Genomic DNA, 14,449 nt, shown 5'->3' with positions numbered 1-14,449 from the left:
ACTTCTCAGGATTTGCACACTAATTCTCTCACGACAACAACAGATTTCTGACAACTTTTGTAAAACTGCCCACATTGCTGAAACTGAGTTTGAGTGACTGTAATGATGGAGGAACTAGGAGAAGGGAAAGAGAAAGAAGAGAGAAAGGAGAAGTAAAAATCTCTACAGTGTCGAGACGTCAGTCCATCATGAATCAAAAAGTGTACTTTATCATATGATAAGTATAATTGCAGGCTAAAATATGATCACAGGCTAAAGTATGGTCGCAGGCTAAAAGGTAGTCACAGACAAAAGTACAGTCAGCGTATGATGTCTTCTTATTATGACGCAACTGAAAAAGTGTACTTTATCATAGGATAAGTATAATCGCAGGCTAAAATATGGTCGCAGGCTAAAGGATAGTCAGACTAAAGTACAGTCAGAGCATGATGTCTTCCTATTATGATGCAACTCAAAAAAGTGTACTTTACCAGAGGCTTAAGTAGTCAGTACCTCTTGTATATAAAAGAATCATCCTAGAATACCTTGTAAATAATTAATTCTTGTTTCTTGAGGGCAACTTCGTATAAGTTAATTGGACAAAAAATATATGCAGTAATTGAGAGAATAAAGAGAGAGTGAGTGAGTGAGTTGGGTTTTACGCCGCTTGTAGCAATATTCCAGCAATATCACGACAGGGGACACCAGAAAATGGGCTTCACACAATGTGCCCATGTGGGGATTCGAACCCGGGTCTTCAGCGTGACGATCCGACGCTTTAACCATTACGCAACAAGAGGAATACACTCCCATATCTACAAAACATGGCCAGTAAAGATATAACTGAAAATTAACAGGGTGGAGGATCACAATGCCTTTGGTTAACATAAGTAAACAGATTAAAAGTTGTCAGAAATCTGGTCTCGTTTTATCCCACCCTTTACATGATCTCCGAAACACGTAATGAAACATAGTGACTTCTTAGTGTCTGAACACTCCTTCCATTTCATGTCGTCAGACTTGAGCAGTACATGTCAGTTCACAAAGCATAATGCCCAACTGATAACAGCACTATCACAACTGCCACAGAAAAATCTCATCTCTATACTCTTCTTTCACCAATGGAGAACTCCCAAGTATTCCATCATGGTTATATTTTCTTCCAGAGACAGATCGACAGATCCGCAGGTCCCATCACAATCACAAATCCCTTCACTGACAGAGAAAGATCTGAATCTTTTCTTTCACTGACAGAGCAATCTTGAACATTTCACGTAAATTCAATCCTTCGTAGCCTTAAATCTCCAAATGTATGGGGGAAAATCAGGTGAGCTGTTTTCCCCATCAGTTAAAACGGAAAGTGTCAGAACTTATGGTGAATGCATTCCTCTGGTAAAACATGGATCTGTTTCATGATGACGATCTCCTTCATGAAAGAAATCTCAACACTGAATAACACAGACACAGTTTGTTCAATAAGCATTGACAATAACACTTGACTCTCACATTCTTTGACGCCGACTTTTAACTAATATTAACACAAATATCCACAAGATAACATAAAAAGCATCCACATCCACAAATTTTCCATGTAACAAAATCGGAAATTCATTTGAATAAAGTTCCAGCTGAATGACGACCACGACAGCTCACTATGCATTACAAGCGTATCATATAAAGGGAGGTAACTCATCCACGGTCACAGTCAGGCAATCACACAATTTCCACATTTCAGTGGTACAATAATAACAATGTCCTATGTACAATTTATACAACAGCAGGTGTCTTGCTGGGCCATCATGACTTCTTGGTTTCAGGCTCTGGTTTGACTATTTGAAATGAGATGAGATACTCTGGGTATGCCTGGAAGTAAAAAGAGAAGGAATTACAAACAGTTCGGACAATGTTTTGTTTTGTTGTTTCTGCTAGAAACCCATATTCAGCATCAAAGTCTGCAACCAACATCACTGAAAATTAACTATTTGCAATTTAATCTTCCAATTTATGTTGATATTGCAAAAACTTATACAATTACTTTGTACACTCCAGTATTGAATGTGCTAAATGCAAAATATATCAAAAGATAAAATAAGAATATCTCCATATCTGGACCTGGTAGTTTCCCCACCTTCACATCTCCAGCTCCTATCTCAAAATGTCTTCGTCAGACCATAGCTCCAGCCCAATATGCTCATCCCCAGACCTTTCACCGTATACCCACCCATATTTTCATAACCAGCCCCCTCCATCCCTCCAGCTCTTATCTCTGATCTCCACCCCTATGTCCATATCCCCACCCTATCTCCACCCCTATTTCCCTATCCCAACCCCTATCTCCATATCCCCACCCCTATCTCCATATGCCCCAACCATATCTCCATATCCTCTACCCTTACCTCCATATCTCCACCCATATTTCCCTATCTACATATCTTCCTATCCCCACCCCTATCTCCATATCCCCACCCATATCTCCATATCTCCACCCTATTTCCCCCCACCCCTATCTCCATATCCCCCACCCATATCCCATACCCCTTACCTCCATATCTCCACCCATATCTCCCTATCCCCAACCCTATCTCCATATCCCCCTATCCCATATCTCCATATCCCCTACCCTTACCTCAACCCATATTTCCCTACCCCAATCCCTATCTCCATATCTTCCTATCCCAACCCCTATCCTCTCTATATCCTCTACCCTTACCTCCATATCTCCATCCATATCTCCCTATCCCCATCCCTATCTCCATATCCCCACCCTCTATCTCCATATCCCCCACCCTATCTCCATATCCCATCCCTATCTCCATATCCCTACCCCTATCTCCATATCCCCACCCCTATCTCCATCCCCACCCTATCTCCCTATCCCCACCCTATCTCATATCTCTATTTCCATCCATATCCCCCCCTATCTCCATATCCCCCACCCTATCTCCATATCCCATATTTCCCTATCTCAATATCCCCCACCCCTATTTCCATATCTCCAGATGCTCACCTGTTCCCCTCTGTATACGACATACTCTGCGAACGAGAGTCCGCCTGTACTGGGTCGACCTATCACAGAATGGTGTCCTGGGGGTGCATGTGCCATCTTCATCGCACTGAACTGGAGGAAAGACTTGCCTAGCGTCACTCGACATAACAACAACTGCCTGCAATCAAATTAAAATGGGTCAATGTCATTAAAGATTTCAATTGACTATCTTCAAAACTGTTCTAGCATATTGTTAAGTATTTAGTTTGTTGGGAATTAATTGCCAGGGCTCCAAATCATTTTTCAACATCAGCAGTAAGTACTCCTTATTTTTTCAATACAGGAGTACTGGAAAACCTTAAGAGTACATTTAGAGTACTGAATGGAAATTATTGGAGTATCAGTAATCTTGTGTTTCGTTTCATATATGCACCACAACATTGCTACTCTTGAGGAAACAGGTCAATGAACAATAAAACAATATTTTTCCCGATAAATACGACTATAAATGATTCTAAGACCGTACACTATTGCTGTGCGTCGTATCTGCTACGTTTTCCAAATTATTTCCCACCGTATCATGCATATTTTTATCTGTACATACGCCGATACGGCCCTTATCTGGAGCCCTGAATTGTTGAAAATGAATAATTCAAATAAAGTCTATAAAATAAGTCTGGTGAGACAAACCAAGAACAGGAAGCTAGTGAGTGAGTATGGTTTTACGCCACTTCTAGCAATATTCCAGCAATATCATGGTGGTGGACACTAGAAATGGGCTTCACACATTGTACCATACAAGACCGGAGTCGCCATCCTGATGAGTGAACACTTTACCCACTAGGCTACCCCACCGCCCCTACAGGAAGTGACAAATGATCAATGCTAAAAACAGGCAATCAGACAGGCAACCAATGTTGATCATATGATCTTCACACTATGGGATCCACGACCGCGTTATACCAAAAGACTTTAAAATATGGTACTTGTTGGTCCCTGCCTGGCGCTCGGCATTAATGGGTACAACAAGGACTGGGCTTCGGAGTCATATGTACCCATGTGGGGTATTCATGCTGCACTGCGGGTATCTCAGTGGGCTAGCACTATAAAACCAGCTTCAGTCTGGGCTAGTACAAGGCATACACATACACGTCGTCATGAAATATTCTCAAGCACGACTTTAAACCCAATTTCACCTCACCTCACCATCACACCATGGTTCAAATCACCAGCAAGGATACTGCTGACCAATTCCCAATGTGGAAGGTGTCAACTGAGCATAATGTTAATAGGAACAGACTATTTGTGGACTCATTACTTACCTATTACATATATAACAGGACCTATCTTTATGTACAGGGCACCCTGTGCCGCCACCGATACCATACACATACTGGTTGCTCTTGGAGGAATTTTCAGCAAAATAAATACCTGAAACATACAAGCACTCAATGTTACAGTTTGAGGTACAAACCTGTGACCTATTTAACACATATTCAACTCACACTGTCACTTCACTTCAACTATGGAAATTCCAAAATTCACACTAATCTGCTAGTCACTGATGACTAAAATGTGCTCAGCACAAGTGAGAATCTAACCATGGTATTCCATCAGGGCCATAATTCAGAATCAGTTCTCCAAATCCCATTTTACTACAAATTTGAATGGAATAAAACTGACAGAAAATGTAACCACTTTTAACATTTGTCTTGTCCAAGGACTTGCAACATTCAGAAGAAGAGTATGATCAGAATTCCCACTAGAATTCCTCCAGGCTAATCAGAGAAACCAATCAGGGCTCGAGAGATGTTAACCTACTTGCACCAGGTGCAACCTAAGATAAAAACCTAGATGCACCAGCCAAATTCCAGTTGCACTGCTTTTATTGCAATATGCAATGTAAGAAATATACTAATGAATTATTTAAATGTTTCATTAAGAGTTTACCCACTCAAAAATTGAGTTGCACCTGGTGCAAGTTAGACCAATAACTAGGTTTCACTTTGTAATATTGGGTTGCACCAGTGCAAGTAACAAAGCACTAAATCGAGCCCTGCCAATGCATTACCATCTAACCTAGTATCCCTGGGAAGAAGGCTGCTCTTCACACAAACATTCATACAAGCATTCATTCAATTCATTCTATACTAGTAGTCATTCAAAACAATCCGGCACATAAATATCAACAACTGAATGAATACATGTCTGTTCCAACTTACCAGCACCAAACATGCCTCCAATGTAAGCGTGTCGTTCATCAAAACCCTTATGGACTATGGAGTTTGTGAAAGGAGACCCATGGAACAGCAGCCTCTCGTTAGGGTGTCCATGGTTCTCTTCCCCCACCTCCTTGCGACGGTGACAGTATCGCTCCCACAGTCGCTTGTTACGAACTTTCTGGATCTGGGAAGTGAAGTAAAACTTCATTAGTTCTGGTTAAAACCCGTGAAGATCCGGGTTAGAATATTGATCTTCAGTAACCCATGCTTGTCGTAAGAGGCGACTAGCGGGATGCTGGGTCAGGCTCGCTGTCTTGGTAGACATGTCATCGGTTCCCAATTGCGTAGATCGATGCTCATGCTGTATATCACTGGATTGTCTGGTCCAGACTCGATTATTTACAGACCGCCTCCATATAGCTGAGTGTGGTGTAAAACTAAACTCACTCACTAGTTCTGGTTAAAGACATTAAATTATATCCAATGAATACTCTCTTTTTTCACATCTACAGGTCCAAAGATAAAGTATAAATGGTTATAATCCAGTTGATAATCTCACTCCTGCATATTCCATCAATTTTTAAAAGTAAAATGAAGTGAACCATCCAAATCAGGTGGTAGAAGTCCATATTATTTTAAAATGTATATAAATTACCTTCAGAATGTTATATTTATTGAAGATACCTCCCACGCTGTCCTTGTGGTCTCGAATAGTGCTCTGCATCTGCAAAGAAAGTTGACAATGTTACATGATAAGGTTTAAATAAGAGCAATACAGCACTTGGCTGACAAAATATTTACTAGTTAAATTGTATAGTGTTTTTCAATTAGTATTAAATATACACTGGCCACAGCATGCAATCTCAAGTACATAAATCTACACAACTTCCATCATTCAGATCTCAATACTGATGGTTATGGTTACAAATACCTTAAAACAAAGCATGATTACAGAAGACAGTATTCCAATGCCACTAATTAGAATCTTATGCCCTAAACTTTCTTTTGGTCCATTAAGTTCTGCTCTTAATTATCAGTGCTCAACTCCACATAAGGTTTTGATGTCTTCTGACCTTGAAGGTTTTGGACACATTTTTACACAATCTATGATAGTCAATACAATGACCATGTCAACAAGTAGCACATCAGCCACCAAAACTTAATGAATCCTACCTGTTCCTCCACAGAGATGTATTCCGGGTCATCAGGGGTGAGGTCTATGAGGACAGTTCCTGAGCTGGACACTCCTGATACTACGGCCGCACCTGCAGATCAACATAAACGTGATGTACAGGACTGACTGACTGACTGAGTTTGGTTTTATGCCGCTTTTAGCAACATTCCAGCAACATCACGGGCGGGGGACACCAGAAATGGGCTTCAAACATTGTACCCATGTGGGGATTCGAACCCGGGTCTTCGGCGTGACGAGCCAACGCTTTAACCACTAGGCTACCCCACCGCCCTGATGTACAGGACCACAGTGGGATACTCCACTCTGAACACACAGAGGTGTACCATATACTATGGTGGCCTATCGCCCTACCCCTCCTAATACAGCTTGTATGCATGGTGTAAAACTGTTGTTGGTGACGTTGCACACAGCAATATTCAAGCTATTTGGCAAATAACCCAGGGATCAACAGCATAAGCATCGATCTACACAACTGGGATACTATGACATGTGTCAACCAAGTCAGTGAGGCGGACCACCTGATCCCGTTAGTTGCCTCTTCGACAAGCATGGGTTGTTGAAGAGCAGTTTTACACCATGATGGGATTCAATTCCCCTTCGAATATACAACTTGTATCCATAACAACTGAACCATGATGTACAGAACCACAGCAAAATATAACTCCCACATCTACACCTCATATTGCTTGTCTTTGTCGTCCAACATCGTGAGTCAGTGAGTCAGATGATACAGTAAAATCATCAGAGTGAGTGAGTGAGTGAGTGAGTGAGTGAGTGAGCGTCACAAGAACAGAGATTATACAGTCATAGCTTTACGTCGCACTCAGCTGTATTCCAGCTATATGGCGGCAGTCTGTAAATAATCGAATCTGGACCAGACAACCCAGTGACCAACACCATGAGCATCAATCTGTACAATTGGGAACCGATGACATGTGTCAACCAAGTCAGCGAGCCTGACCACACAATCCCATTAGTCATCTCTTATGACAAGCGTGGGTTACTGGAGATCAATTCTAAACCCGATCTTCATGGGTGGGATGTATCATGACAGTACTGTTGCATATCAATATGAGAAAGCACATCAACCTTTGCTTCTGAGGATTGCAACAAACAAATGTCCCTCATAAGTCAAAGCTGTCGTTTGACAAACAAAGAATTAGGCACATGTATTACAGCCTTAACTGACTGAGTTTAGTTTTAAGCCGCTTTTAGCAATATTCCAGCAATATCATGGCGGGGGACACCAGAAATGGGCTTCACACATTGTGCCCATGTGGGGAATCGAACCCGGGTCTTCGGCGTGACGAGCCAACGCTTTAACCACTAGGCTACCCCACCGCACCATTACAGCCTTAAAGTAGGTTAACACAACATGTGGTGGAAACATCTTTTGTGACAGCAATCTGATCATCAGGGCATGGAATTGATTCCAGATGTTTGGATCAGCAACCTAGAAGGAAGCAGATGGTTGGCAGTGTTTCTCCACACAGCAAGAACCAGGTTCCTGTAGCAAGTCCTGTAGTGACTGTAGCAAGACATCATCACTTTGTGACTGCCATCACACCTGCAGACCTCTGGACCAGTGGAGTGAGTGAGTTTAGTTTTACACTGCACTCTGCAATATTCCAGCTATATTGCAGCGGTCTGTAACTAACAGAGTCTGGACCAGACAACTGGACCAGTGGAGCACAAGGTGATGTTGGTGTTTCTACTCAGTGTGTAATTGTTTCTGTGAGGCTAGTCTCCAGTCATGGAGAGCATGCACTGGCATCTCCCTCACCCATCAACACAGGCAAGCATGTTTGGAATTGGCTGAAGATGTCAGTTGGAAAGATCAGAGTTGGGCTCCAGTGTTTTCAAGATACTTCACAGATCATCTTGTCAAAGTGTGGCATAGACAAGGAGAGAGATTTCAGGATTCATATAGCTGACCTACTACGGATCAGGGGCTCAATCAAGAATTGGGGTGGGATAAGTACAGCTTGTACAATTTGACCAAAACCTCTTCCACTTGGATGATAACAAACAACCTTGTGGTGCCAGGACTTTTATGCCTACTTCTGGTCACATGTTAGATATTTTGTAGCACATGACAACATGCTTTGGTTCATTAAACATTTTCACGAAATACTGTCATCAGCTATTCCAGGCACACACAACTTGATGGTTTTCCTTTTAATAATAGTGAAACTTGGAGGAGTATATACAACAGTACTGAGTATAAAGGTAACCCAACAACATGATTGGTAGTGTAAGTATCTGTTCACAAGGTACAATGGCACAAGATTGGTCAGGCCACTGATGAGGGTGTGTGTCTCAACAGCCATCATAACACATTACTACAATAGTCAAAAAGATGATTTCTCACCAACCATCTGACAGCTTTCTCCAGTGATATAGAAAATACAGGAAGGTTGAGTTTTAGTTAGATTTTAGCAATATTACAACCATATCTTGGCAGGGGACACAAGTAAAGGTGAATCGAACAATGAGAGGAAGGAACCGGGCACAAGCCAGGGGTTTTGAAAGGCAGGGCCATGGGCCATTTTGCACATTAGAATAAAAAATGGCCCATTAAAATCTTGCAGTTTACTATTGATACAAGGGCAGTAAAATTCAGAAAATGTCTAATAATCCTGAAAATGACCCATTGTCAAAGTTCTCTATCCCAATCCCTGACAAGCCCCAATCAGTTTAAATATGGTATCCAGCAGAGTTGTTTGGTCTTGCAAAATGTCATCACCATTTTGGCTAGCAGATATTCTGGGTAAACTTCCATCCCTGCAATGGTTCTTCAGCATGAAAATCCTTCCTTTGCTTAAACCACTCCACCAACCCTCTGCCCTTTGTTTGGAACCAGGACAAATTCTTAGTACAAAAAAAACAAGGGCAAATTATTACCAGCGGGGGGTTGAGTTCATATTTCATTTATTTCAATTCATTGATTGTTTGTGTGTTGATCGTGTGTAGGATTACCTGCACTAACCTCACATTACATAACTGGTGCACTGGTACATACCTTTGGTAGAGATGAGCTTCTCCACACCCTTAAGTATTTTGTGCCTGTGACCATAAGCGTTAATGCCAATGTCTTTCAACTCTTCATGTCCCATTTCAACCAAAATGTCCATTGTAATTTGTTCCTTTTCAAAAATATCTCGGAGCTGCTCGAGTCCAATTGATCCCAGGAATGCCATGACACTAACAGCTTCGATGCTTCTCTCGCCTTCTCCAATAGACCTCTCCATGTTACATCCGTCGCCAACCTGCGGACTGCCTCCCACGGCACCAGCAAACCCATCCGAGCTGCTGTTGAGAAGACTGCTGAAAGAAAGATAACAGTAACATTAGATTCATTATAACACAAACTTTATGGATAACAACTTCTTCTATTTTGTGAGTGAGACGGTTCCATACAAACTTCCTGCTTGACAATGTCACAAGAATCTGTATTAAACGTCGCATGGATGTCTGTTCAATATTGTACATCCCAACTTCTAAAATGCCACTCAAAGATGTTAGATTCATTATGTTGGTGGATATGAGCAGTTCGTAACAAGACCATCAGCAATTATTGCAAAAGGTATTCAACTGACTGCTAAAAACTAATAGCATCAAATACAGAAGCATTTGAAACTAGAATTAAAACATGAAGAACCACCAATTTGAACAGAATTTATTTTCTGGATTGAAAACTTCGGACATGCTCACTGAAACAGACATTTTAACATATTCCTGACAACAAATTTGATACCAAGGCACCATGTGGTGGAGAACAGATCAACATGCTTACTTGCTGGAGGAGGAACTGCTGCTGGTGAGGTTGCCTCCACTACTGCTTCCTCCCCCGACCTGGGCCTTGGGGACACTTGGCGGCATCTGCACTGGTGGCATGGCATCCTGGAGGAGGGCTCGCACATCGTCCGCCTGAGAGGAAAATACTTTAGTATCAGTAGAGTCAAACTTTTGATTTGCTTGGTTTGTATGGCCTGCACTAAGAAATATTTCTTCAATATGACTGCGGCCTGTAAATAATCCAAGCTGGTCCAGTCAAACTAGTGGTATTGGGTCCAATGATCCATGCCATCATCAGACTTACTGACTGACTGAGCTTGGTTTTACGCCGCTTTTAGCAATATTCCAGCAACATCACGGCGGGGAACACCAGAAATGGGCTTCACACATTGTACCCATGTAGGGATTCGAACCCGATCTTCTGCATGACGAGCCAACAGCCATCATCAGAGGAGAGTGAGAGAATGAGCTCATAATGGCAGGGACACTAGAAATAGGCTTGAAACATTGTACCCATTGTATCTTCAGCATGATCTTCAGAAAAGAAATAAAATGCTTCCTTTCTACGGTTTGTTTTACTAGGGATAAGGAGGAAATATTTCAACTTACCGTTGCAAGATCCAGAGGTGACTGGCCTTCCTGGTTCTTCATGGTGGGATCTGCTCCATGGGCAAGCTGGAATGTAACAGGTCAACTTGTCAATGCCACAAGTCATACATCAAGAAAATAAGAACAACTCCATCAGGTATTAAATAAATGCCAAATAAAACAATACTCATTACATCTCTCCTAAATCATCTTAATAATCATCAAAACCATCACTAGACAAGTAATTAGGAAAGGGGAGTAACCATAATTCTAACACTGCAAATTATCTCCCCTTGATCGATTTCAAATACACAGCTGTACCAAATCAGAATCAATTGTTCAGACAGCAGCTTTTGAATGAAAAGGTGTATATTATGGTCGTTTTGAATCATATCCTTTCAGTAATTTCAACTAACAATATTTTTCAATATTCAGTGATGTCTTTGTGCTGTGACACGCTAAATGTGACACCATATTTTTAAGCAGGTGACATTTGAAACACAGCTGTTTTGGACTAGCAGCTGTTTGTTGAGCGTTGGACAAGTCAGGACAAGACAATCCAGTGATCTACATATTGACCTATGTGACTGGCATACAGTGGCATGCACAAACACCTGATCTCGTTAGTTATGACGAACATGGGTTGCTGAAGACCAATTTTAACCCAGATCTTCATGGGTTGACCGACGTGAGAATCAGCTGACACACAAATACCACTTACCAGCAGGGAACAGAGCTGAGTCCGTCCTTTCTGTGCAGCTTCATGGAGAGGTGTAAATCCCCATCTGTCTTGAGCATTAACACAGGTGTTGAATTTGATTAGTAGAGCAGCTATTTCTACATGCTGAAAGATGAACAAACACAGGTGAACATTAACACCTAATACTGGTCTACAAGGGTTCCATGAAGTAACATTATCATTTTGATTTCGTTTTACACAGTTTTAGTCCACAAATAACAGGTCATGATTTATTCACAAATATACAGCATCTCCATTAGGTGAAAGAATCCAGAGTAAAAGATTGTGCCAGCTATATGACAGCGGTCTTACCCCATAAGAAGATGCATTGTGGAGAGGTATGAGTCCACCTTTGTCCTGGGCGTTCACATCAGCTCCATTCTCCAGTAGGAACTCTGCAACTTCTACGTTGTTGTAGCCAGCTGGAACAGATTCTAGAATTAGCACATTGTTGCATTTCCAGTCTTCAGTGTTTGCAGATGTTAGTGTTAGCACATTGTAGAGTTGCAAGTTGAAGTGTTGGCAGTTTGTGAGTTTAGTTTTACGCTGCTTCAACAGTATTCTAGCAATATCACAGCAAGGAACACTAGAAAAGGGCATCACACACTATGGGTAATTGAACCCGGGTCTCCGGTGTGACGAGCGAACAATTTACCACTAGGCCTCACCACCACCACTGGCAGTTTGTGGTATTGGTAGATTATTGGTATAGCTGTAAAGGTTCTCAGAAAGAGGCAAATTCAGTAGTATGCAACATAGTATGAGTAAATTACAGTTCTAAAGTTTATGCTTTAGATAAATGACAGCTTTGTCAGTATTCTGAAACACAAATACAGACTTCACATCTTAAGGACATCTCCGTCCGCCTCCGTGGTGTAGTGGTTAGAGCGTCCGCCCGGAGAGAGGAAGGTCGCGGGTTCGATCCCCAACCGCGTCATACCAAAAGACTTGTTGGTCCCTGCCTGGCTCTCGGCGTTAATGGGTACGACAAGGACTGGTCTAATCGGAGTCAGTATAATGTGTCTGAGTGGGGTATTCATGCTTCACTGCGGCATGGTATCTCAGTGGGCTAGCACTATAAAACCAGCTTCAGTCTGGGCTAGTACAAGCAGCCGCACATACACATACATACACACGCATGCACGTTGTCATATGAGCGAAATATTCTCAAGCATGACGTTAAACCCAATTTCACCTCACCTCACCACCTTAAGGACATCTTAAAGACATCTCAACCATGCTGATCGTATCTCCATCCTCCCCACTGACATCATTAAATACCATTAAATCACAAACATCAAGCCTCCTCATGTGAGCAATGCAACAATGTTGATGAGTGATCCCACCTGCAAGATGTAAAGGTGTGGAATTTCTGCCCTGTGTGTCCCGACAGTTGATATTTTCCTGGGATGCAAGTTTCTGTACTCTGGCAAGGTTCCCCTTCTTTGCAGCTTCCAGCAATGCAGCATCGCCTGAACAATGTAACACATTATGTAAATAACAAGCAGTTGTAACTAAGGTGACATAATCCCCTGCCGCAAATTATCAAATCAAACTTAAAAGTAATGAAAGTGAAGGTCGTAGTTTAAGATGAAGTTAAATGTCAACAAAAACATGACCAGTCAATCTCTCTTGATATCTTGCCCTGTAGCTGTTCAAACACACAAATATTTTCAAGACTCACTTTGACCTTGACATGAATCTCATGGTGTATGAAATATGCAAAAAATAGTCATTGACAAATTGCTTATTAAAAAACATTTAAGAGAAAATCCAGTGTACCGTTCTTGATGACATTCTTAACATACTGAAATCTTCAAAGTGTCACTGTGACCTTGAAAATTACATGACGGTCACCAAACTCGACTGGGCCCTGCACCTTCCCTATATGAAGCCTGGTGTCAAATACGATGAAAATCCAGTGAATGGTTCTTGAGGTATCTCGCTGACAAGTTTAACATGCATGTTAACATGCTGAATTCTTCAAAGTGTTGCTGTGATCTTGAAAATTCGTGAAGGTCACCCTAATCAACTGGGCCCTGCGCCTTCCTATATGAAGCGTGGTGTCAAATATGAAGAAAATCCAGTGAACGGTTCTTGAGATATCTCGCTGACAAGGGTAAAACGTTAAAGTCCCCTTGTGACCTTGAAATGAATGGGGCCTTTCTTATACTGTGATGAACATAGGTACCAAGTATGAAAAGAATCTAATCAATGGTTCTTAAGATATACCAATTCGCATGTATGTACAGACAGAGCCTAATACTATATCCCCCGCTTCGCACTAAACGCGCTGTGGGAGATAAATATCAAATACCCACAAAATATATCAGTGAGTTTGGTTTAATGTCGCTTTCAAAAGTATTCCAGCATCAGATAGTGTTGGGTTAATGTAAAGGGATGAAAATGGGTATGAGTGAAAAAAGAGGAAAATGAGCGGGGGCTCTTGGGGGCCAGTGCCCAATACCAGATCCAAGGTGAAGCTCAATCAAATCCACAGATCCACAGAAAATTCTCATCCCTGAATGTAGGAGGTCTCATTTGTTTTGCATTTTGGAGAAATCCACAAGCACTGGAAACATTCAGGAGCTATTATGACATCCCATTTATGTCTGTGTCACTACAAAACCTATGACGAAAACCCTTCCTGCCGTTACATCCTGAGTAATCGCCCTGTGAAGATGCAGATTCATTTTTATGTTCAGCAACATTTGCTTGAAAAGTAAGTAAGTATGGTTTTATGTTGCTTTTAGCAATATTCCAACAATATCACAGTAGGGGACACCTCAAATGGGCTCCACACATTTTACCCATTTGGGGAATAGAACCTGGGCCTTTGGCATGACGAGCAAACGCTTTAACCACTAGGCTTTCCTATTGCCCCTTTGCTTGATGAAAGACCAACTAACAGGATTGGGTTGTCAAACCTGACAACTCGGTTG

The 14,449-nt window shown here is 41.7% G+C and overlaps 1 protein-coding gene across 3 annotated transcripts in view; it reads right to left on the bottom strand.

Annotated features, from left to right (window-relative positions):
- Positions 1–1,092: 1,092 nt before the first annotated feature.
- The window catches only part of LOC124265823 (poly [ADP-ribose] polymerase tankyrase-1-like), a 34,764-nt gene continuing 21,407 nt past the window's right edge, over positions 1,093–14,449 (bottom strand). For all 3 annotated transcript variants that reach the window (XM_046700668.1, XM_046700676.1, XM_046700683.1), the window contains 12 exons: positions 12,854–12,979; positions 11,820–11,929; positions 11,490–11,612; positions 10,790–10,855; positions 10,179–10,312; positions 9,405–9,709; positions 6,361–6,452; positions 5,843–5,911; positions 5,188–5,371; positions 4,288–4,396; positions 2,987–3,143; positions 1,093–1,842 (listed from right to left, as the gene is read on the bottom strand). In XM_046700668.1, coding sequence (XP_046556624.1) covers positions 1,777–1,842; positions 2,987–3,143; positions 4,288–4,396; positions 5,188–5,371; positions 5,843–5,911; positions 6,361–6,452; positions 9,405–9,709; positions 10,179–10,312; positions 10,790–10,855; positions 11,490–11,612; positions 11,820–11,929; positions 12,854–12,979 — 1,541 coding nt within the window. In that variant the 3' untranslated portion in view covers positions 1,093–1,776. The remainder of the gene's footprint in view (positions 1,843–2,986; positions 3,144–4,287; positions 4,397–5,187; positions 5,372–5,842; positions 5,912–6,360; positions 6,453–9,404; positions 9,710–10,178; positions 10,313–10,789; positions 10,856–11,489; positions 11,613–11,819; positions 11,930–12,853; positions 12,980–14,449) is intronic.

Source organism: Haliotis rubra, unplaced genomic scaffold, assembly GCF_003918875.1.
Source record: "Haliotis rubra isolate DU_JTF1 unplaced genomic scaffold, ASM391887v1 Scf1218, whole genome shotgun sequence".
In the NCBI taxonomy this organism is placed as follows: domain Eukaryota; kingdom Metazoa; phylum Mollusca; class Gastropoda; order Lepetellida; family Haliotidae; genus Haliotis; species Haliotis rubra.
Note: the sequence above shows the minus strand (reverse complement) of the source record. Positions and strands in the feature narration are given on the sequence as shown.